Below are 24,772 nucleotides of genomic sequence, written 5' to 3' on the forward strand. Positions count from 1 at the left end.
TTGAATGGACCAATAGAGAAACAAATCTTTCTACTGATGAGTCAACAGGGTTAATGGCAGGTAGGTTCTGAGGGTCAGGTCTTGACACGTTCCTGAATAATAAAGCAACACCTGAGGGAATGGCATCTAAAACAATTGCAAAATCTTTAGGTGTTACAGGGATCTTGTAAAGTGATACGAATTCCTTATAACCATGTAAAAAACCCTCTGCATTTACAAGTTGACTCACCAATAGGATATTATTTCGGAACCAATATTCTAAAAACAAGGAAGTATTTTTATACAATATATCCCGATTATTCCGTATATATGTGTTGAGAAAAATTATGCTTATAAATTAAGGTTTCACTGGAATTTTGTCAATATTCTAATTCCAAACCAACATGAAGTTAAGGCCACCAAAACTAGAGAAGACATGAGGCTTTTTGGAAGTACATACTGACCGTAACGGTAGTAATGACAATAGTTGATCAACGAAACTCCATTCTTTGATAAGTAACGAAAGTATTTTGATTATATTATGCTTGAAAAACTGGTTTATGGCTTCTTCCCTGTTTTAATGAGAATCGCCATATTCATCGTCTCACTGTAATATTCTGGTTCATACCACGCCCATCGTTTAGACTACATAGTGAAAGAGACTCGCTCCCTTCATAACTTTTGAACATTTGAGTTTCTTTACTATCTCTCCGTGCGCTCTTCTTGAGATGTTGGCTACCGTAAAGAACATTTCCGTAACCTACGACGGTGTAGGCAAAACCTTTAGCAGCGGCGACTTCATTTCGGGGCGAATAACGTTGGAATTAGGAAAAGATTGCAAAATAGATTATCTTTCCATAAAAGCGAAGGGTAAGTCAGAGGTCCGTTGGACAGAACATCATAATAACACAACTGTAACTTACCATTCCAAGGACAAGATGTTCAGCATTGAACAATTTATCATTCGAGAACAAAAAGGCCAAGGTAAGGCATCAAGCACAGCTTCCAGAGTTTTATATGGGACATTTATTTACGAAGTAACGTTATGCCTATTGTAGTGCAGTAGTAGCGTCGTTAGATAGATAGATAATGGTCGAACGACGCTACTACTGCACTACAAGGGGCATAACGTTGCTTCGTGTGTGTGTGTATATATATATATATATATATTAGTACCAGTCAAGTTTGGACACATTCATTCCAGGGTTTATCTTTATTTTTACTACTTTCTACATTGTAGAATAATAGTGAAGACATCAAAACTATGAAATAACACATGGAATCATGTAGTAACTAAAAGTGTTATAAAATATTTTGTTTATTTGAGATTCTTCAAAATAGCCACCCTTTTCCTTGATGACAGATTTGCACACTCTTGGCATTCTCTCAACCAGCTTCATGAGGTAGTCACCTGGAATGCATTTCAATTAACATGTGTGCCTTGTTAAGGTAATTTGTGGAATTTCTTTCCTTAATGTGTTTGAGCCAATCAGTTGTGTTGTGACAAGGTATGGGGTGTTTTTTTATTTGATTTATTTAACCTTTATTTAACTAGGCAAGTAAGTTAAGAACAAATTCCTATTTACAATGTCAGCCTACCAAAAGGCAAAATGAAAAAAAAAGGATTAGAACATTAGGTAAATATTTTTCAATATTACAGTTTTTTTTTGAAAGTCTTAACATTCTCTAAACTGTAAGTTAAATTGTCACAACTGTTTTATGGGGCTTCACAACTCTATTGCATGTCTGCAAAATGTAGTAACTCACCCAAAACATTGAATTCATGCTTCAAAACCTAGTTATTGTCATCGTGTGAGCTGTACTGGTCAAAATGTTTCGATGTTTTTCACCATGGCAGTCAACCCTGGAAATGTTTGTTTTTATACAGATTTCAGTTTGTTCAACTTTTTTGTTGACACTGACTGCTTACTGTACTGTACAAGAATGTCCGTTTTGTCTAGCTGAATGCTATTGTGTATTACTGAGCTTTTTAGATACCGATTTCAACAGTAGATAAAAGTTTACTGGGAAAAGTCAATACTGTAGTACACAGAAAAGGATATGCACATTTGTATGTATCCAGATTATTATTTTTTAGCATTAGATAGATAAACAGAGAATTCACATTTGTATGTCTATTTTTACATATTTCTTACATGTAAAGTCATATGTAGTGAACAGAGAATTTGCCACAAAATTACATCCATGCAGCAAAAAAAAAAAACAGCAGCAATGAAAAAAACTGTGGTAGTTCTGTAAAAAACAAATTGTACCTCCTCACAGTACGTAACATTGCAAGTTCCCATCTTCTTGGTGGACATCCTGTCGCTCTTGTTGGTCTGGCCAGAGATTTTCGTCAACATCACATCTGATGTTTTCCCTTGCGATACACCGGGGGAAAAATCTCCTTGCGTGGCGCAACCATCCCCTGCAATGATCGCCTGTGATGTCCTCACAAGCAGCATTCATGGCATCCACCTCCATGCTGAACAAAACCTCTTCTATCGGATTTAGGAATGAGGAGGATGGTGGAAGGAACTCCATTCTTGTCCTTTCATGCCCAGCAAACCATTCCCTGACAATTTATTTTGATTTTATTTATTTTACCTTTGTTTAACCAGGTAGGCAAGTTGAGAACAAGTTCTCATTTACAACTGCGACTTGGCCAAGAAAAAGCAAAGCAGTTCGACACATACAACAACACAGAGTAACACATGGAGTAAAACAAAAATAGAGTCAATAATACAGTACAAAAATAAGTCTATATACAATGTGAGCAAATGAGGTGAGATAAGGGAGGTAAAGGCAATAAAAAGGCCACGGTGGCGAAGTAAATACAATATAGCAATAAAAACACTGGAATTGTAGATTTGCAGTAGGTGAATGTGCAAGGTAGAAATACTGGGGTGCAAAATAAATAAATAAATACAGTAGGAGATGAGGTAATTGTTTGTCTATTTATAGATGGGCTATGTACAGGTGCAGTGATCTGTGAGCTGCTCTGATAGCTGGTGCTTAAAGCTGGTGAGGGAGATAAGTGTTTCCAGTTTCAGAGATTTTTGTAGTTCGTTCCAGTCATTGGCAGCAGAGAACTGGAAGGAGAGGCGGCCAAAAGAGGAATTGGCCCTGGGGGTGATCAGTGAAATACACCTGCTGGAGCGCGTGCTACGGGTGGGTGTTGCTATGGTGACTTGTGAGCTGAGATAAGGCGGGACTTTACCTAGCAGGGTCTTGTAGATGACCTGGAACCAGTGGGTTTGGCGACGAGTATGAAGCGAGGGGCAGCCAACGAGAGCGTACAGGTCAAAGTGGTGGGTAGTATATGGGGCTTTGGTGACAAAATGGATGGCACTGTGATAGACTGCATCCAATTTATTGAGTAGGGTTTTGGAGGCTATTTTGTAAATGACATCGCCGAAGTCGAGGATCGGTAAGATGGTCAGTTTTACGAGGGTATGTTTGGCAGCATGAGTGAAGGATGCTTTGTTGCAAAATAGGAAGCCAATTCTAGATTTAACTTTGGATTGGAGATGTTTGATGTGAGTCTGGAAGGAGAGTTTACAGTCTAACCAAACACCTAGGTATTTGTAGTTGTCCACATATTCTAAGTCAGAACCGTCCAGAGTAGTGATGCTGGGCGGGCGGGCAGGTGTTGGCAGCGATCGGTTGAAGAGCATGCATTTAGTTTTACTTGTATTTAAGAGCAGTTGGAGGCTATGGAAGGAGAGTTGTATGGCATTTAAGCTCGTCTGGAGGGTAGTTAACACAGTGTCCAAAGAATGGCCAGAAGTATACAGAATGGTGTCGTCTGCGTAGAGGTGAATCAGAGACTCACCAGCAGCAAGAGCGACATCATTGATGTATACAGAGAAAAGAGTTGGCCCAAGAATTGAACCCTGTGGCACCCCCATAGAGACTGCCAGAGGCCCAGACAACAGGCCCTCTGATTTGACACACTGAACTCTATCGGAAAAGTACTTGGTGAACCAGGCGGGGCAATCATTTGAGAAACCGAGGCTGTTGAGTGATGAGGATGTGGTGATTGACAGAGTCGAAAGCCTTGGCCAGGTCAATGAATACGGCTACACAGTATTGTTTCTTATTGATGGCGGTTAAGATATCGTTTAGGACCTTGAGCATGGCTGAGGTGCACCCATGACCAGCTCTGAAACCAGATTGCATAGCGGCGAAGGTACGGTGGGATTCGAAATGGTTGGTAATCTGTTTGTTAATTTGGCTTTCGAAGACCTTAGAAAGGCAGGGTAGGATATATGTAGGTATGTAGCAGTTTGGGTCAAGAGTGTCCCCCCCTTTGAAGAGGGGGATGATCGCTGCTGCTTTCCAATCTTTGGGAATCTCAGACGACACGAGAGGTTGAACAGGCTAGTAATAGGGGTTGGAACAATTTCGGCGGATAATTTTAGAAAGAAAGACTCCAGATTGTCTAGCCCAGCTGATTTTTAGGGGTCCAGATTTTGCAGCTCTTTCAGAACATCAGCTGACTGGATTTGGGAGAATGAGAAATTGGGAAGGCTTGGGCGAGTTGCTGTGGGGGGTGCAGTGCTGTTGACCGAGGTAGGGGTAGCCAGGTGGAAAGCATGGCCAGCCGTAGAAAAATGCTTATTGAAATTCTCAATTATAGTGGATTTATCGGTGGTGACAGAGTTTCCTATCCTCAGTGCAATGGGCAGCTGGGAGGAGGTGCTCTTATTCTCCATGGACTTTACAGTGTCCCAGAACTTTTTTGAGTTTGTGTTGCAGGAAGCAAATTTCTGCTTGAAAAAGCTAGCCTTTTCGAACTGCCTGTGTTTATTGGTTTCTAAGTTCCCTGAAAAGTTACATATCACGGAGGCTGTTCGATGCTAATGCAGAACGCCACAGGATGTTTTTGTGCTGGTTAAGGGCAGTCAGGTCTGGAGAGAACCAAGGGCTATATCTGTTCCTGGTTCTAAATTTCTTGTATGGGGCATGCTTATTTAAGATGGTGAGGAAGGCATTTTTAAAGAATAACCAGGCATCCTCTACTGACGGGATGAGGTCAATATCCTTTCAGGATACCCGGGCATGGTCGATTAGAAAGGCCTGCTCGCTGAAGTGTTTCAGGGAGCGTTTGACAGTGATGAGTGGAGGTCGTTTGACCGCTGACCCATTACGGATACAGGTAATGAGGCAGTGATCGCTGAGATCTTGGTTGAAAACAGCATAGGTGTATTTAGAGGGCAAGTTGGTTAGGATGATATCTATGAGGGTGCCCGTGTTTACGGCTTTGCGGTTGTACCTGGTAGGTTCATTGATCATTTGTGTGAGATTGAGGGCAACAAGCTTAGATTGTAGGATGGCCGTGGTGTTAAGCATGTCCCAGTTTAGGTCACCTAGCAGCACGATCTCTGAAGATAGATGGGGGGCAATCAGTTCACATATGGTGTCCAGAGCACAGCTGGGGGCAGAGGGTGGTCTATAGCAAGCGGCAACGGTAAGATACTTGTTTTTAGAGAGGTGGATTTTTAAAAGTAGAAGTGCAAATTGTTTGGGTACAGACCTGGATAGTAGGACAGAACTCTGCAGGTTTATCTCTGCAGTAGATTGCAACACCGTCCCCTTTGGCCGTTCTATCTTGTCTGAAAATGTTGTAGTTCGGGATGGAGATTTCAGAGTTTTTGGTGGTCTTCCTAAGCAAGGATTCAGACACGGCTAGGACATCCGGGTTGGCAGAGTGTGCTAAAGCAGTGACTAAAACAAACTTAGGGATGAGGCTTCTGATGTTAACATGCATGACACCAAGGCTTTTACGGTTACAGAAGTCAAGAAAAGAGAGCACCTGGAGAATAGGAGTGGAGCTAGGCACTGCAGGGCCTGGATTAACCTCTACATCGCCAGAGGAACAGAGGAGGAGTAGGATAAGGGTACGGCTAAAAGCTATGAGAATTGGTCGTTTAGGACGTCCGGAACAGAGAGTAAAAGGAGCAGGTTTCTGGGGGCGATAAAATAGATTCAAGGTATAATGTACAGACAAAGGTATTGTAGGATGTGAATACAGTGGAGGTAAACCTAGGTATTGAGTGATGATGAGAGAGATATTGTCTCTAGAAACATCATTGAAACCAGGTGATGTCATTGCATATCTGGGTGGTGGAACTGAAGAGTTGGATAAGGTATATTGAGCAGGGCTAGAGGTTCTACAGTTAAATAAGCCAATAAACACTAACCAGAACAGCAATGGACAAGGCATATTGACATTAAGGAGAGGCATGCTTAGCCGAGTGATCCTAAGGGTCCAGTGAGTAGTGAGGTTGGTTGGGGTCACGGCGATTCAGACAGCTAGCCGGGCCATGGGTAGCAAGCTAGCATAAGACGGAGGTCTGTTTTTAGCCACCTCGTGCGTTTTTGTCGGTAGATTAGTGGGGTTCCATGTGGTAGTGGGGACCAATCCATTTGGCAAAATAGTTATAGTTATAGTGGCCCAGGAAAATTGTCCGATAGACCTATTCAGCTAGCAGCCGATATACTCAAGACAGCTAACGAATAATGGGCCGCAGTTAGCAGATGGGCGTTCAGGTTACGTCGCGATGGAGGGGCCAGTTGAATAACTCCCTCGGGCAGATAACGTTGGTAGTCCAGTCATGAAGGCCCGGTGGTGCTCCGCATCGGCAGTAAAACGGGTCCGGGCTAGGTGATTGTAGACCAGGAGTGGCTGATGGAACTCTTCAGCTGGCTAGCTCCGGGATAATTGGTGTTTGCTCCGGGACCGACGTTAGCCAATAGTCACTCAGATAGCAGCTAGCTAGCTGCAAGATCCAGAGCTTGCGGTAGGAATCAGGGGGTATGGAGAGAAAATAGGTCCAATGTTGGTTTGGTGTAAGCTGACATTATCCCACACAATTACATAATTTGGCAAATCTGGTCTAATTTAACCTCTTTCGTGTTCTGGTATTAGGTCTCTGTAAAATGTATTTAGGAAGGACAGGAGAAGTTGTGTGTTATAGAATATTTGTCTTCACACCATTCTCAGAAATGGCAGCACACATTGTAATATTGCCCCCAATATTATGATCAATGTGGCTCGGTGTCCAATGAGATTGCGGCTACTCCTGCCTTTGGCCAGATTGAACCCAGCCTCGTCCACAAAAACAAGAATGTGGGTAATTTCATGTCCTTCCAGCTCCATAATTCTCTATATAGTAACACAGAAACAAAATATAAAGTTAGTTTTGCATAGCCTATTCTAGAATCAGACAGTTTATTAAAGTATAAATGTTTTCTGTTCTTATGGGCATCTACAACTTCAAGAAGTATATACAGGCATCATTGAAGTACAGAAACTCCCTGTACAATATACCATGTGCACGCCAATGGTTTACCTGGACATACTGCAACCGTAGCTCCTACACTCTGTCACTATTCCTCTCAAATGGCACCTTGTAGAGTTGTTTCATAGTCTATAGTGGAAATGCTGAGAGAATTGATATTTGTGAAGATATTGTTGTCATTTATGATTGCACTTTGGATCTCTTAGCCTGATCATTTATGATTGCACTTTGGATCTCTCTTAGCCTGATCATTTATGATTGCTCTTTGGATCTCTCTTAGCCTGATGGAATTTTTGGCTTTGACCATGTTGCAAATTTCTTGTTGTTGCTGATTGCTGAATACTGCTGCTCTGCCACCAGCATGAGGTCGTGGTGCAGTCCTATATATGACATGTCGAATTCACCAATAGATCACGTTACAGATAGTATATTCTATTCAAATTGTGCTGTATTACTTTATATTCCTCATACCTATCTTACGGTACATTGTGATTTTCAGACTTGCGTTTACCTTTACAATAGTTGCTGTATTGTTGTGAATGAAATGCTGTAACAAAAGTAAAGAACGAGTACATAGAGTGAGGGGGGAAAGTATTTGATCCCCTGCTGGTTTTGTACGCTTGCCCACTGACAAAGAAATGATCAGTCTATAATTTTAATGGTAGGTTTATTTGAACAGTGAGAGACAGAATAACAACAAAAAAATATTCAGAAAAACTCATGTCAAAAATGTTATACAGTAATCCCTCGTTTATCGCGGGGGTTACGTTCCGAAAATGACCCGCGATAAGTGAAATCCGCGAAATAGAAAACTTTTTTTTTTTTTACAATTAGCAACTATTACATGTATACAAATACAGTGACTCACGTGTAGGCCGTTTCGTCGACATTATGGGTTTAGGAGATGTTCGAAATTACAAGATAATTTGGCCAACTTAATGTAAATTTGCCAAGCTGTTTTATGTACGTACACATAACTGCACGAGACGACAAAATGATAGCACAATTCGTAGCATGTTTTGATACAAGAAGCGGGAGTGAGTTTTTAGCGAATCAGAATGCAGAGCACAATGCACCAAAAAAAAAAAAAAAATGCATTATGAAAATCCGCGAAATAGCGAATCCGCGATAAGTGAACCGCGAAGTGGCGAGGGATCACTGTATATTGATTTGCATTTTAATGAGGGAAATAAGTATTTGACCCCTCTGCAAAACATGACTTAGTACTTGGTGGCAAAACCCTTGTTGGCAATCAGAGGTCAGACGTTTCTTGTAGTTGGCCACCATTGCACACATCTCAGGAGGGATTTTGTCCCACTCCTCTTTGCAGATCTTCTCCAAGTCATTAAGGTTTCGAGGCTGACGTTTGGCAACTCGAACCTTCAGCTCCCTCCACAGATTTTCTATGGGATTAAGGTCTGGAGACTGGCTAGGCCACTCCAGGACCTCAATGTGCTTCTTCTTGAGCCACTCCTTTGTTGCCATGGCCGTGTGTTTTGGGTCATTGTCATGCTGAAATACCCATCCACGACCCATTTTCAATGCCCTGGCTGAGGGAAGGAGGTTCTCACACAAGATTTGACGGTACATGGCCCCGTCCATCGTCCCTTTGATGCGGTGAAGTTGTCCTGTCCCCTTAGCAGAAAAACACCCCCAAAGCATAATGTTTCCACCTCCATGTTTGACGGTGGGAATGGTGTTCTTGGGGTCGTAGGCAGCATTCCTCCTCCTCCAAACACGGCGAGTTGAGTTGATGCCAAAGAGCTCCATTTTGGTCTCATCTGACCATAACACTTTCACCCAGTTGTCCTCTGAATCATTCAGATGTTCATTGGCAATCTTCAGACGGGCATGTATATGTAATTTCTTGAGCAGGGGGACCTTGCGGGCGCTGCAGGATTTCAGTCCTTCACGGCGTAGTGTGTTAACAATTGTTTTCTTGGTGACTATGGTCCCAGCTGCCTTGAGATCATTGACAAGATCCTCCCGTGTAGTTCTGGGCTGATTCCTCACCGTTCTCATGATCATTGCAACTCCACGAGGTGAGATCTTGCATGGAGCCCCAGGCCGAGGGAGATTGACAGTTATTTTGCGTTTCTTCCATTTGCGAATAATTGCACCAACTGTTATCACCTTCTCACCAAGCTGCTTGGCGATGGTCTTGTTGCCCATTTCAGCCTTGTGTAGGTCTACAATCTTGTCCCTGACATCCTTGGAGAGCTCTTTGGTCTTGGCCATGGTGGAGAGTTTGGAATCTGATTGATTGATTGCTTCTGTGGACAAGTGTCTTTTATACAGGTAACAAACTAAGATTAGGAGCACTCCCTTTAAGAGTGTGCTCCTAATCTCTGCTCATTACCTGTATAAAAGACACCTGGGAGCCAGAAATCTTTCTGATTGAGAGGGGGTCAAATACTTATTTCCCTCATTACAATGCAAATAAATTTATAACATTTTTGACATGGGTTTTTCTGGATTTTTTTGTTGTTATTCTGTCTCTCACTGTTCAAATAAACCTACCATTAAAATTATAGACTGATCATTTCTTTGTCAGTGGGCAAGCGTACAAAATCAGCAGGGGATCAAATACTTTTCCCTCACTGTATTTACCTGTTTTCCCTTTGCACAATTGATGACACTGTGGATCTGTTTACAATAGGCTGTACACTCCAGCCAGCCTCTTCCAGGATGTACTTCAGACACCCGACAAGGCCAATATCCCTGTCATTGGCAGGAGAAAGTGACGCAGGTATAGAGGACACAGGGTGGGGTACCTTGTAAGGATGACACTGTGGATCTGTTTACAATAGGCTGTACACTCCAGCCAGCCTCTTCCATTGTAAGACCATGGTTTATGACATGGTCCACAATTGTGGCTCTGATTTCATCGGGGACTCTTATTCTTTGCCTTCTACCTCTTCCTCTATTATGTCTTCCCCTAACACCACCACCACGCATTCTTACACATCTTCTTATTTCTCTTCCATGAGCATTTAGCTGCTGTTCAGGGTGGTGATGTTCCTCCATGCTCAAAAATGGTATTGAATGTGCTGTGGGCAAGCTCCATATGTATGTATGTATGTATGTATATATGTATATGTATATATATGCTTCCAAACTTGATTGGTAAGATTGTGATTCCTATGTCACCTTGCAGTTAATTTGCTAATTTAGCAGACATCAAACATTCCATGTCATAGATATTTATGGAATATACATGTACACTACCGTTCAAAAGTTTGGGGTCACTTAGAAATGTCCTTGTTTGTGAAAGAAAAGCAAAACAAATGTGTCCATTTAAAATAACATCAAATTGATCAGAAATACAGTGTAGACATTGTTAATGTTGTAAATGACTATTGTAGCTGGAAACGGCAGATTTTTTTATGGAATATCTACATAGGCGTACAGAGGCCCATATCAGCAACCATCACCCCTGTGTTCCAATGGCACGTTGTGTTAGCTAATCCAAGTTGGTCATTTTAAAAGGCTAATTGATCTTTAGAAAACCCATTTGCAACTATGTTAGCATAGCTGAAAACTGTTGTGCTGATTTAAAGAAGCAATAAAACTGGCCTTTAGACTAATTGAGTATCTGGAGCATCAGTATTTGTGGGTTCGATTACAGGCTCAAAATGGCCAAAAACATAACTTTCTTCTGAAACTCGTCAGTCTATTCTTGTTCTGAGAAATGAAGGCTATTCCATGCGAGAAATTGCCAAGAAACTGAATATCTCGTACAACGCTGTGTACTACCACAGAACAGCGCAAATTGGCTCTAACCAGAATAGAAAGTGGGAGGCCCCGGTGCACAACTGAGCAAGAGGACAAGTACATTAGAGTGTCTAGTTTGAGAAACAGACCCCTCACAAGTCCTCAACTGGCAGCTTCATTAAATAGTACGCGCAAAACACCAGTCTCAACGTCAACAGTGAAGAGGCGACTCCGGGATGCTGGCCTTCTAGGCAGAGTTGCAAAGAGAAAGCCATATCTCAGACTGTCCAATAAAAAGAAAATATTAAGATGGGCAAAAGAACACAGACACTGGACAGAGGAACTCTGCCTAGAAGGCCAGCATCCCGAAGTCGCCTCTTCACTGTTGACGCTGAGACTGGTGTTTTGCGGGTACTATTTAATGAAGCTGACAGTTGTATTGGTGGCGAGAGAGCGTTCAGTAAGCCACAACTGAAACTATATGAGGTACACTATGTCCCAGGACAGGCTTTGCAGTCTTGCCATGCTGTCCATTGAAAGTCATCTAGCTAGAAAGCTGGACTTCAAAGACTTGATCAGTGACATTGCCAGCAGGAAGGCTCGGTGCTGGGCTCTTGGTGAGTAAGGCTGAGGAAGGGCCAGTGCTAACTGTTAAATGGCATGGCTATGGATATTGGATCACTACACACATGATGCCCACAGGCTGAGAACAAGATACAGTATATCTCAAAGTAATGGCTGAATTGCCATAAAATGTGTTGTGCACAATCAAGACCAAGTGGAAGAAACCTATTGATTTGGTGACCACTTGACCTTTCCTCTAGCGCCACCATCAGGCCTTTTCATTTCCATTTCCACTTTTACAGCTGCTTATTTTTGAGGTGGTATGTATACTTAGTTCAAAAATATGCTGCTGATTTAAAATGTTTTGTTTGTTATATCATTCTATAGATGATAATGTTCATTTATTTTAATTGAAGATGTTAATGTATATTTAAGGTATATTTATTTGAAGTTATTCATTAATGATAAGAGAATTTTCCATTCAAGAATTTTACCAGTAAAATCACATTTAGACTGTAAAAGACGGCCTTTAGCACATTTTTTATAGAAGGTATCAGTCTTGCATCAAATAGTGAATACCACTGTATGTAGAATGTTGCATGCATGTCGCACAGTGTTATATTTTCACAGCTCACTGTCAGTAATTATTGGACTACAAGAGTTGCAAGCCTGCAAAGATAGTGTTATTTAAAGATTTAAATGGGTCAATTGGGTTCTGGAGGTTGTGTGGTTACAGCAATTGCGCAGGGTTGGTGTGGCCTATGGTGGTGGGGCCTAATGTGATATCTTTTATGGGGTCAAAATCCCTGGTGGTTGTATGTGAAGGATGGCAGCTGCAGTATATATCTCAGATAGGGCGAAGTGAGGCCTAAGAGGGTTTTATAAATAAGCATCAACCAGTGGGTCTTGCGACAGGTATACAGAGAAACCCCATGACCTGTGTTTTGGAGGTGTTATAGAAGATGGCGCTGGAAGAAATGACAGCCGTTTTACGGGCGCCTACCCAATTCTGCTATTATGTGGGGTTTTTTCGCGTTATTTGTAACTTATTTTGTACATAATGTTTCTGCCACTTTCTTACGGCAAAAAAGAGCTTCTGGATATCACGACAGCGATCACTCACCTCAGATTAGACAAAGAGTTTTTTCCTCAACAAGCAGAACGCACAGGATGTACTTCAGACACCCGACAAGGCCAATATCCCTGTCATTGGCAGGAGAAAGTGACGCAGGTATAGAGGACACAGGGTGGGGTACCTTGTAAGGATGACACTGTGGATCTGTTTACAATAGGCTGTACACTCCAGCCAGCCTCTTCCATTGTAAGACCATGGTTTATGACATGGTCCACAATTGTGGCTCTGATTTCATCGGGGACTCTTATTCTTTGCCTTCTACCTCTTCCTCTATTATGTCTTCCCCTAACACCACCACCACGCATTCTTACACATCTTCTTATTTCTCTTCCATGAGCATTTAGCTGCTGTTCAGGGTGGTGATGTTCCTCCATGCTCAAAAATGGTATTGATTGTGCTGTGGGCGAGCTCCATATATATATATATATATGCTTCCAAACTTGATTGGTAAGATTGTGATTCATATGTCACCTTGCAGTTAGTTTGCCAATTTAGCAGACATTAAACATTCCATGTCATAGATATTTATGGAATATACATGTACACTACCGTTCAAAAGTTTGGGGTCACTTAGAAATGTCCTTGTTTTTGAAAGAAAAGCAAAACATTTTTGGTCCATTTTTAAAATAACAAAATTGATCAGAAATACAGTGTAGACATTGTTAATGTTGTAAATGACTACTGTAGCTGGAAACGGCTGATTTTTAATTGAATCCGCCGACGGCGAGTGGGAAATCTGCTTTTACCGTCAATATTATTTGCCAACGTACAATCATTGGACAGTAAATGAGAAGAGGTACGATCACGAATATCCTACCAACGGGACATCAAAAACTGTTATGTTTCAGCCGAATTGTGGCTGAATGACGACATGGATAACATTCAGCTGGCGGGATATATGCTGCACCGGCTAGATAGAACAGCACACTCCGGTAAAACGAGAGAGGGGGGGGGGGGGGTCGGTCTGTGTATATTTGTAAACAACAGCTGGTGCACGAAATCAAAGGAAGTCTCTAGATTTTGCTCGCCTGAAGTAGAGTATATCATCATCAGCTGTAGACCACACTATTTGCCAAGAGAGTTTTCATCTATATTTTTCGTGGCTGTTTATTTACCACCACAGACGGATGCTGGCACTAAGACCGCACTCTGTCAGCCGTATAAGGAAATAAGCAAACATGAAAACGCCCACCCAAAGGTGGCACTCCTAGTGGCCGGGGACTTTAACTTTTTAGGGATAGGGGGCAGCATTTTCACTTTGGATGAATAGCATGCCCAGAGTGAACTGCCTCCTACTCTGTCCCAGATTCTAATATATGCATATTATTATTACTATTGGATAGAAAACACTCTGACGTTTCTAGAACTGTTTGAATGATGTCTGTGAGTATAACAGAACTCATATGGCAGGCGAAAACCTGAGAAAAATCCAACCAGGAAGTGGGATATCTGAGGTTGGTCGATTTTCAACTCATCGCCTATTGAATTCCCAGTGGGATATGGATCTGTTTGCACTTCCGACGGCTTCCACTAGATGTCAACAGTCTGTAGAACCTTGAATGAAGCTTCTACTGTGATGTGGAGCTGAATAAGAAGGGAATGAGTCAGTGGTCTGGCAGAGAGCCAGGTCCTGGTCACGCGCATTCCACATGATATCGACTTGCGTTCCATTACTTCTATAGACACAAAGGAATTCTCCGGTTGGAACGTTATTGAATATTTATGATAACAACATCCTAAAGATTGATTCTATACTTAATTTGACAAGTTTATTCAACCTGTAATATAACTTTTTGAAGTTTTTGTCCGACGTTCACCTGGACCTGCACGAGCGTTTGGATATGTGTACTAAACGTGCTAACAAAAGTAGCTACTTGGACATAAATAATGGACATTATCGAACAAAACAACAATTTATTGTGGAACTAGGATTCCTGGGAGTGCATTCTGATGAAGATCATCAAAGGTAAGGGAATATTTATAATGTAATTTCGTATTTCTGTTGACTCCAACTTGGCGGAGAAATGTTGTTTCTATCTGAGCGCCGTCTCAGATTATTGCATGGTTTGCTTTTTCCGTAAAGTTTTTTGAAATCTGACACAGTGGTTGCATTAAGAACAAGTGTATCTTTAATTCTATGTAAAACATGTATTTTTCATCAAAGTTTATGATGAGTATTTCTGTTATTTGATGTGGCTCTGCAATTTCTCCGGATATTTTGGAGGCATTTCTGAACATGGCGCCAATGTAAACTGAGATTTTTGGATATAAATATGCACATTATCGAACAAAATATACATGTATTGTGTAACATGATGTCCTATGAGTGTCATCTGATGAAGATCATCAAAGGTTAGTGATTCATTTCATCTCTATTTCTGCTTTTTGTGGCTCCTATCTTTGGCTGGGAAAATGGCTGTGTGTTTTTTGGACTTGGCGGTGATCTAGCATCATCATATGTTGTGTTTTTGCTGTAAAGCATTTTTTTAATTCTGACACGATGGGTAGATTAACAAGATGTTTATCTTTCATTTGCTGTATTGGACTTGTTAATGTGTGAAAGTTACATATTTCAGAAAAATATTTTTGTATTTCCCGCGCTGCCTTTTCAGCGGATTGTTGTCGAGGGGTTCCGCTAGCGGAACGTGTGTCCTAGAAACTGAAATCAATCGTAGCTAAATTCTATCAGCATGTTAAATGTGCAACCAGAGGGAAAAAAACTCTAGACCACCTTTACACCACACACAGAGACACATACAAAGCTCTCCCTCGCCCCCCATTTGGCAAATCTGACCATAATTCCATCCTCCTGATTCCTGCTTACAAGCAAAAATTAAAGCAGGAAGCACCAGTGACTCAGTCAATTAAAAAGTGGTCGGATGACGCAGATGCTAAGCTACAGGACTGTTTTGCTAGAACAGACTGGAATATGTTCCGGGACCCCAGTGGCAAACATCACAAATGCTCCTTTTGTTCGATAATGTCCTTCTTTATGTCCCAAAAATGTCCATTTATTTGGCGCGTTTGATTCAAAAATACACCGGTTTCAACTCGCCCAACATGCCTACAAAGTATCTAATAAGTTACCTGTAAACTTGGTCCAAACATTTCAAACAACGTTCCTAATCCAACCTCTGGTACCCTAAAACGTAAAGAATCGATACAATTTAAAACGGAATAAACTGTTTCTAATACCGGATAAAAACAACGTGTAGCGCGCTCGAGTTCACGTGCACCAAAAAAGTGAAGTCCACCTGGAGTGCCACTTACAATGATTAGGACTACTTCTTAATTTCTCAAAAGAAAAACATCGAACAATTTCTAGACTGTTGATATCTAGTGGAAGCCATAGGAACTGCAACCAGGTTCCTAATAATAAGGGTATCCCATAGAAAACCATTGGAAAATCCTATGACCTCAATTTTTTCCCCTGGATGGTTTGTCCTCGGGGTTTCGCCTGCCAAATCAGTTCTGTTATACTCACAGACATTATTTTAACATTTTTAGAAACTTTAGAGTTTTCTATCCAAATCTAATTATATGCATATCCTAGCTTCCCGTGCCTGAGTAACAGGCAGTTTACATTGGGCACACTTTTCATCCGGACGTGAAAATACTGCCCCCTACCCAAGTTAATTGGATTTTTAAGAATTATCTTTGAAAGACATGGTCCTGAAAAGGGACGTCTCTTTTTTTGCTGAGTTATTTATATATATATATATACAGTTGAAGTCGGCATTTTACATACTCTCAGGTTGGAGTTCAAACACTCCACAAATTTCTTCTTAACAAACTATAGTTTTGGCAAGTCGGTTAGCACATCTACTTTGCATGACACAAGTCATTTTTCCAACAATTGTTTACAGACATATTATTTCACTTATAATTCACTGTATCACAATTCCAGTGGGTCAGAAGTTTACATACACTAAGTTGACTGTGCCTTTAAACAGCTTGGAAAATTCCAGAGAATGATGTCATGGCTTTAGAAGCTTCTGATAGGCTAATTGATATCATTTGAGTCAATTGGAGGTGTAGCTGTGGATGTATTTCAAGGCCTACCTTCAAACTCAGTGCCTCTTTGCTTGACATCCTGGGAAAATCAAAAGAAATCAGCCAAGACCTCAGAAAAATAACTGTAGACCTCCACAAGTCTGGTTCATCCTTGGGAGCAATTTCAAAGGCCTGAAGGTACCATGTTCATCTGTACAAACAATAGTACGCAAGTATAAACACCATGGGACCACGCAGCCGTCATACCTCTCAGGAAGGAGACGTGTTCTGTCTCCTAGAGATGAACATACTTTGGTGCGAAATGTGCAAATCAATCCCAGAACAACAGCAAACAACCTTGCGAAGATGCTGGAGGAAACAAGTACAAAAGTATCTATATCCACAGTAAAACGAGTCCTATATCGACATAACCTGAAAGGCCGCTCAGCACGGAAGAAGCAACTGCCCCAAAACCGCCATAAAAAAGCTAGACTACGGTTTGCAACTGCACATGGACACAAATATCATACTTTTTGGAGAAACGCCCTCCGGTCTGATGAAACAAAAATAGAACTGTTTGGCCATCATGACCATCGTTATGTTTGGGGGAAAAGGGGGAGGCTTGAAATCCAGAGAACACCATCCCAACTGTGAAGCACGGGGTAGGCAGCATTATGTTGTGGGGGTGCTTTGCTGCAGGAGGGACGGGTGCACTTCACAAAATAGATGACATCATGAGGAAAGGAAATTATGTGGATATATTGAAGCAACATCTCAAGACATCAGTCAAGAAGTTAAATCTTTGTCGCAAATGGGTCTTCCAAATGGACAATGACCCAAAGCATACTTCCAAAGTTGTGGCAAAATGGCTTAAGGACAACAAAGTCAAGGTATTGGTGGTAGGGAGTTTATGATCAATTTGTTGTTCTTAATGGTTAATATTGTTCTAAATTATATTTTTTGCTCTTATTAAAGTACCGTTTGCTCATTTATTTGTTCATTAACGTAATATGGTCTCATCTACTGTAACATGGATCTCATTACCGAAATGCATCAGTGATAAAATATTCCTAGAATAATATTACAGAATTCAAAATATCTACTCTTTATATTTGTGTTCTTTTAAAATATTAATAATAATTTAAAACATAAATAATAATAAAAGACAACCAGGTTATGAACATGCCAGACGTTACGGTAATTAGATAACTGATTAAAATTGAAATATACTTAATCGTATTCTCACTTTTTTAATGAAATATTGTAATAATTCTCCTTTATCAAAGGTATCTTTTAAAAAATATATATTTTAGAAATTTTCACCTTTCTATGTTTATTTTCTAACTTTACAAGTGTTACGGTAATGAGATTTCTTTACCGTAACTGTGTAAAAAAAATGTGTAATGTGTAAAAAGTCATTGAATCTTAACAATTTAAGATGATTAATTTAACACAGACAATAATTTGAGATGGTATCTTATCCATTACAAAATAAAATGTTTGTCTTTTCAAAAATGTACCAAGAGTAATACCAAGTTGTGAGAATCCCCCATACACACGCACACTCACTGTGGCAACTTTATCAAATACCTAGAAAAAGGTCCATATTTTAGGACATATTTTTTAACTCTTGTAACATAAACGTAACTTGTTGTTTTTCAGATTGTAATGTCGTGGCTCCTGGAACTCACGTTTACCCATTCACAATTCAGATCCCTCAGCAGTAAGTGCCCTGCAAACACACCTGGTGGGCTAATATTTACATCTCTTAGACACTTGATCATGAAGCACAATCAAATAATTAGAGTAGTTAGCTATCTTGTTAACATCAGCAAGGTAATCCTGAGTTGTTTTCAGAATGTTTACAATGGTTAACTTTCTAAGTACTTGTGCTTTATGATTGATTGTCTTACATGCTGATTCAATCATTGCACCCACACTGCTCGTGCGCATCGGCGAGCGTCTGCGGCGCCAGGCGCTAAAATCAAAATTGGTTTTATTTGTGACACTCAACATGCTGCAAGTCCGGCCTCTCCCATCTCCTCATTGGTTTTTAGGAGCATATACCCACGTGGGTGATTGAAAGACGATCCGTTGGTTGTAGTAATGCACCGTAAAGTTGGTTGCCAACCGTCACATTAAGTTCAAAGAAGAAAAAGAAGCGTGAAGGAAGGAGGAGAGATGAGAAACAAGTTTGTTTCACTGTTTTATCTGTGGATTGTCAGAGTAGTAGACTTTGCATTTCAGGTAAAATAACAACCCAATGTTTATTTCCCAGGACAAATTAGCTAGCAACAGTAAGCTAGGTAGCTAAATTGCCATAAATGTTTAATACTGTTTGACCTGTCCCCAAATTAATATAATTGGTTCCGAGTTTGTTTTGATATTTCAACCTGCGTGTCCTCATCGCTTCTGGTGTGGGTGAACAAAATCAACGTGTGCGTCCGGTTTGGTCAGCATGTTAGCATACTTATATGATACACTGAATGAGAAGAAATGAATAATTTAGTCTACATTTACACAGGCAGCCCAATTAGGATCTTTTGCCCAATTATTGGCAAAATATCTGATCTGATTGGTTAAAAGACCAATTAGTGATAAAAGATCAGAAATGAGCTGCCTGGCTAAACACAGCCATATTAAGTCAATAATATAATCAATATATTGCAGATAGTACATGTATATGCAGGCAACTGCCAACATAAAGGAAATGCCAACGTAACGTGTCTTAATGACGTTGGGTCACCATGGGCCGCCAGAACAGCTTCAATGCGCCATTGGCATAGATTATGTTTCTGGAACTGGGATGTGGGATGTGAAACCATTCTTCCACGAGAAATTCCATAACTTGGTGCTTTGTTAATGGTGGTGGAAAACACTGTCTCAGGCGCCGCTCCAGAATCTCTCATAAGAGTTCAATTGGGTTGAGATCTGGTGACTGACACATACTTTAAACCCCCTATGCTCCTTTGAGACCCCTCTTTCAAAGTTACTGAGACCAAAATATTGGGCAACTGGGCATTTTTATGCATGACCCTAAGCATGATGGGATGTTAATTGCTTAATTAACTTAGGTACCGCATTCAGGAACCACATTCAATATTTTTTGTATCCCTCATTTAGACGTGTGTTTCCTTTTATTTTGGCAGTTACCTGTAAAGAGCCTAATTACATATAGGGCAATCCTAGTCTAGGGCTGAAATGAACGCTCAATGGAGATTCTCCTATTAATAAGCTTATTTTGTGTCCTGGAAACCGGCCCATAATGTCTTTGTCTTGATGTATATGTAACTAAAGAGCTACTGTAGCCTAGTTACAGGTCTAGCACCATATACCAATCGGAGACATTTAGTTGCCATTTTACAATTATGACAGTTCACTTGTTTATTTATGGCCCTAATCTGTAGTTACCAAATGGCTTCTACATACTACACCATAAAATATCAACTTTATGTAGAATGTTGACTATGATCTCTCACCATTCTTAGTCTCTGTTTTGTAATTTAAAAAAATAAAATAATACTGATATTCCTTGTTCATAGAGCAATGCCATCATCCTTTAAAGGCGCCTGGGGGAAAATCCTGTATACGTTAGAGGCCAAGTTGAGCAGATCAATGAGGATATCCAGCAAAGCCAGGGCTGAGTTCCCCTTTGTCTCCAAGGCAGACCTGGGCAGCATCCCTGAGCTGATGGTACAGAAACAAACACACACACACACACACATGCTCCCTGTTGACACAATGAGTACTACTGTGTGAGCCTATCCCGATACTAATGTAGTACTGCCAATGCTGTTCTTAAATGTTTTATCCTCCTGATTGTGGTTGTATGGTGGTAGTGTTGTGTGTAGCACAAGTGTCTCTGTTCCTTTTCAGATACCTCAGCATGGAACCAAGGTTAAAAATATGAAGTTTTTCACCTCAGGAAAAGTGGGAATGGACATTCACATAGAGAGAATGGGCTACTACTTAGGTAAGAAAACCAACAGGACTAATGAGAGCTTGGGACATAGTAATGCACCTCTGGTATATAGCCTTTCATACCATACCAATGTTTATCACTGTTGCTTAAGAACATTTTACTGTCCTTAGAAAATATAAGGCATGGAAACATGTAAGCGTGAAGGGAGGGTGTTGTCAGTATTCCAATCTTGAAGGATATGCTTTTCAGATGATTGCATTTTATTCTTTGTCATGCATACACAAACAATACAGCTGAATATTGTCAGTTGCATTGTTGACTTTAGTGGTTAAAGTGGAATTGACAGCATTTTAATTACTTTGCAGATATGAAACAGACATTCATATCAGTCAAAAATATCAAATTCACAGTAAAAAAACGGAGTTATATTTGACTAATAATGTCATGACGTATAGTAAGGCATTGTTGGCAGAATAGAGGGATGCAGTTCAATGCATGATTAATATGGTGGTAGTCTCTATGGGGGTACCACAGGGTTCAATTCTCGGGCCGACTATTTTCTCTGTATATATCAACGATGTCGCTCTTGCTGCGGGTGATTCTCTGATCCACCTTTACGCAGACGACACCATTCTATATACATCTGGCCCTTCTTTTGACACTGTGTTAACTAACCTCCAAACGAGCTTCAATGCCATACAGCACTCCTTCTGTGGCCTCCAACTGCTCTTAAATGCTAGTAAAACCAAATGCATGCTTTTCAACCGTTCGCTGCCCGCACCCGCCCACCCAACTAGCATCACTACTCTGGACGGCTCTGACTTAGAATATGTGGACAACTATAAATACCTAGGTGTCTGGCTAGACTGTAAACTCTTCTTCCAGACTCATAATAAACATCTCCATTCCAAAATTAAATCTAGAATCGGCTTCCTATTTCGCAACAAAGCCTCCTTCACTCACGCCGCCAAACATACCCTCGTAAAAACTGACTATCCTACCAATCCTCGACTTCGGAGATGTCATTTACAAAATAGCTTCCAATACTCTACTCAGCAAACTGGATGCAGTCTATCACAGCGCCATCCGTTTTGTCACCAAAGCCCCTTATACCACCCACCACTGCGACCTGTATGCTCTAGTCGGCTGGCCCTCGCTACATATTCGTCGCCAGACCCATGACCTGGCTCCAGGTCATCTATAAGTCTATGCTAGGTAAAGCTTTGCCTTATCTCAGCTCACTGGTCATGATAACAACACCCACCCTTAGCACGCGCTCCAGCAGGTATATCTCACTGGTCATCCCCAAAGCCTTTGGCCGCCTTTCCTTCCAGTTCTCTGCTGCCAATGACTGGAATGAATTGCAAAAATTGCTGAAGCTGAAGTCTTATATTTCCCTCACTAACTATACAACATCAGCTATCTGAGCAGCCAATCGATCGTTGCAGCTGTTATATAGCCCATCTGTAAATAGCCCACCCAATCTACCTACCTCATCCCCATACTGTTTTTATTTACTTTTCTGCTCTTTTGCACACCAGTATTTCTACTTGCACATCATCATCTGCACATCTATCACTCCAGTGTTAATTTGCTAAATTGTAATTACTTCGCTACTACGGCCTATTTATTGCCTTACCTCCTCACGCCATTTGCACACACTGTATATAGACTTTATTTTTGTACAAAAAAAATTCCTATTGTGTTATTGACTGTACGCTTGTTTATTCCATGTGTAACTCTGTGTTGTTGTTTGTAAAATAAGAATTTGTTCTTAACTGACTTGCCTAGTTAAATAAAATAAAAACGCTGTCAGTTCCACTCTGAGTAATTCATAAATACAAGTGTTATTCATACATGTCGGAATGAGAAAAAAGCACAAGTTGAGGTTTCACGCAAATCATGCACAGACATGGTAGATTTGCTCAAGCATTTGAATTATTATAATTTATCTCATATTAGGGTTTGACCTTAGCACTGAGTATCATGAATCCAGAACAACATTGCTACCATAAATATACCCCCCCTCCCTTTGCAGGTGAAGACCTAAAGGTTGTGGTGTCCATTGAGAATAGCTCGTCTCGTGAGATCAAGCCCAAGTACACCCTGTACCAGAAGGACAGCTTCTTTGCGAGGGGAAAGAGGAGGGTGTCCACTAAAGACATCCTGAAAGAGCTGGGAGAGCCCATCCCGCCATCTGGGAAACTGAAAGTCACTAAAGTCCTTAAAATCCCACAACACATTGTTCCATCCATCTTCACCTGCAGTAATATTAAATGCGAGTACAGGCTGAAGGTGTGTGTCTCTGTGTCTCTCTGTTTGGGTGTGTGTGTGAACTGTTAAACCATGTATTCAGTGTCTATCCAAAGCCACTACTACAATGTGCTTTGACCCTTTATTTACTAAGATACAGAAAAAAGACACCGAGAACCTGTTCTGGGCTTACAACATGCTGTAGTGGGCTTTGTTGCTGCAACAGGAATGATCTGGTGAAACACCTCCCTTTTTATTTTCTCATTGTTTACCAAGGGAGTCATCAGACTTTTGAAATGATTAGAGACCCAGTTTTACAACTTCTGAAATCATGTGGGTTGTTATCATTGATAAAAATGTAGAGCAAAGACTAGAGGCTGGTTACTTTTTAACCACAAACGTTCTCTAAGTATAACTTGCTGTTGGCCAAACCGTTTTCTTATTGAGTCGACGTTATGCAATTGGTAAATCGTTATACTGTTTGACAAAGTGTCACTGATCGATTTATACGAGTCATTTTTTCTAACTCAAATGGAAAAGTTTTTTTTTTTAAACAATTTGCACTTGAAATATGAGTTTGAATATACGTTAAATCCAATAATCAAGGGTAGCAGGTAGCCTACTGGTTAAGAGCGTTGGGCGTAAATGACTAAAATATAAATGTAATCATTTACCTTTTAATTCTAGCTTGCATACTGTGCTTTGTCGTAGGCCTATAGCCTAACTATTGCATTCCCTTTGATTCCAATATCCTTGTTTACATCATAGATCGTCCTGGATGTTCCCTACGCCAGAGACCCAGAAATCAAATTGCCACTGGTCATCCTCCCTGCAACTCAAACGTCTGGACTGCAGCCGCCACCTTACTCTGACTTTGGTTTTGACTCGTTCGGGAACGCAAACCAACCCGGATGGAACAGCACACCACAATTTCCGACAGCCCCAGGAGCCTATCCACCAACGGCCCCAGGAGCCTATCCACCAACGGCCCCAGGAGCCTATCCACCAACGGCCCCAGGAGCTTTTGCGCCTCCCCCAGCCTACGGAATGTACCCATCCCTGTCTGATTTTGGTGGTAAATCCGAGTGGGAGAAAAGATGAGGGTAAATGATAACAAATGAATGCATTGTATATGATAATGTGCAGTTTTCTATCTCTGTAGACGTCCGTTTATACTTCCATACTTCTCTGTTGTTGATGTTTCTTGTCATTGACATGACAACGTGTGTAACTTCAATATCTTTGTGGAAATACCTACTATGAATAATGAAATGGAACAAAGCTCTGCTTAAGTGTGCCTTGTATAAGTTGTCTAAATATGAATACTGCTGTTAAGAATGTAACAATGAATGTTCTATTTTCATGGTGGTGCTGATAATCAAATTTAAAAAAATATATTTTTTTTAAATATATATATATATATGATAATAGTAAAAATTGCTATTTCCAAATAAGTACAAGGAAATAAAAAGCAGGGACGTCCACGACGATAATAGGCCACTTGTCCATTTTTTTTATGATGAGATACATAAAACCAGGAACACCTTATCAACTAAATACCACACCATATGCAAAACATAAACTTCATATAGGACTTTTTATTTTATGGAGAAGAATCACAGAGTTATGCTGTCACAAGTATTGGAAAATTAATCAGACGTGACTCAGATGTGATGTTTAATGATGACATTGCAAATATTGTGGGCGTAGTCCTACTTATTGTCCTCGCCTATTGTAAATATAGACCTCCTCCCTTACTATGTTATATTAAAGACAGTTGTGAACCCTACCAACACTTGTTTTTCTTTCTGTGTTGGCTACGCTTCATTTCGTGGACCAGAATGACAATCCAAATCTTTACCATCAAATATGATGGGCAAAATGTATTTTCAAGGGGAGATACTA

The 24,772-nt window shown here is 40.7% G+C and overlaps 1 protein-coding gene across 1 annotated transcript; it reads left to right on the forward strand.

Moving 5' to 3' along the window:
* The first annotated feature begins 663 nt into the window (after window positions 1-663).
* On the forward strand, window positions 664-24,656 carry LOC120053783 (arrestin domain-containing protein 3-like). Its single transcript, XM_039001031.1, has 6 exons — window positions 664-963; window positions 18,355-18,415; window positions 20,235-20,385; window positions 20,569-20,665; window positions 22,653-22,909; window positions 23,636-24,656. Exons 1-6 carry the CDS (start codon window positions 708-710, stop codon window positions 23,966-23,968), a joined length of 1,155 nt encoding a protein of 384 aa, XP_038856959.1. The 5' UTR covers window positions 664-707; the 3' UTR covers window positions 23,969-24,656.
* Window positions 24,657-24,772: the final 116 nt, after the last annotated feature.

This window comes from Salvelinus namaycush, chromosome 1 (assembly GCF_016432855.1).
Source record: "Salvelinus namaycush isolate Seneca chromosome 1, SaNama_1.0, whole genome shotgun sequence".
Taxonomy (NCBI): Eukaryota; Metazoa; Chordata; class Actinopteri; order Salmoniformes; family Salmonidae; genus Salvelinus; species Salvelinus namaycush.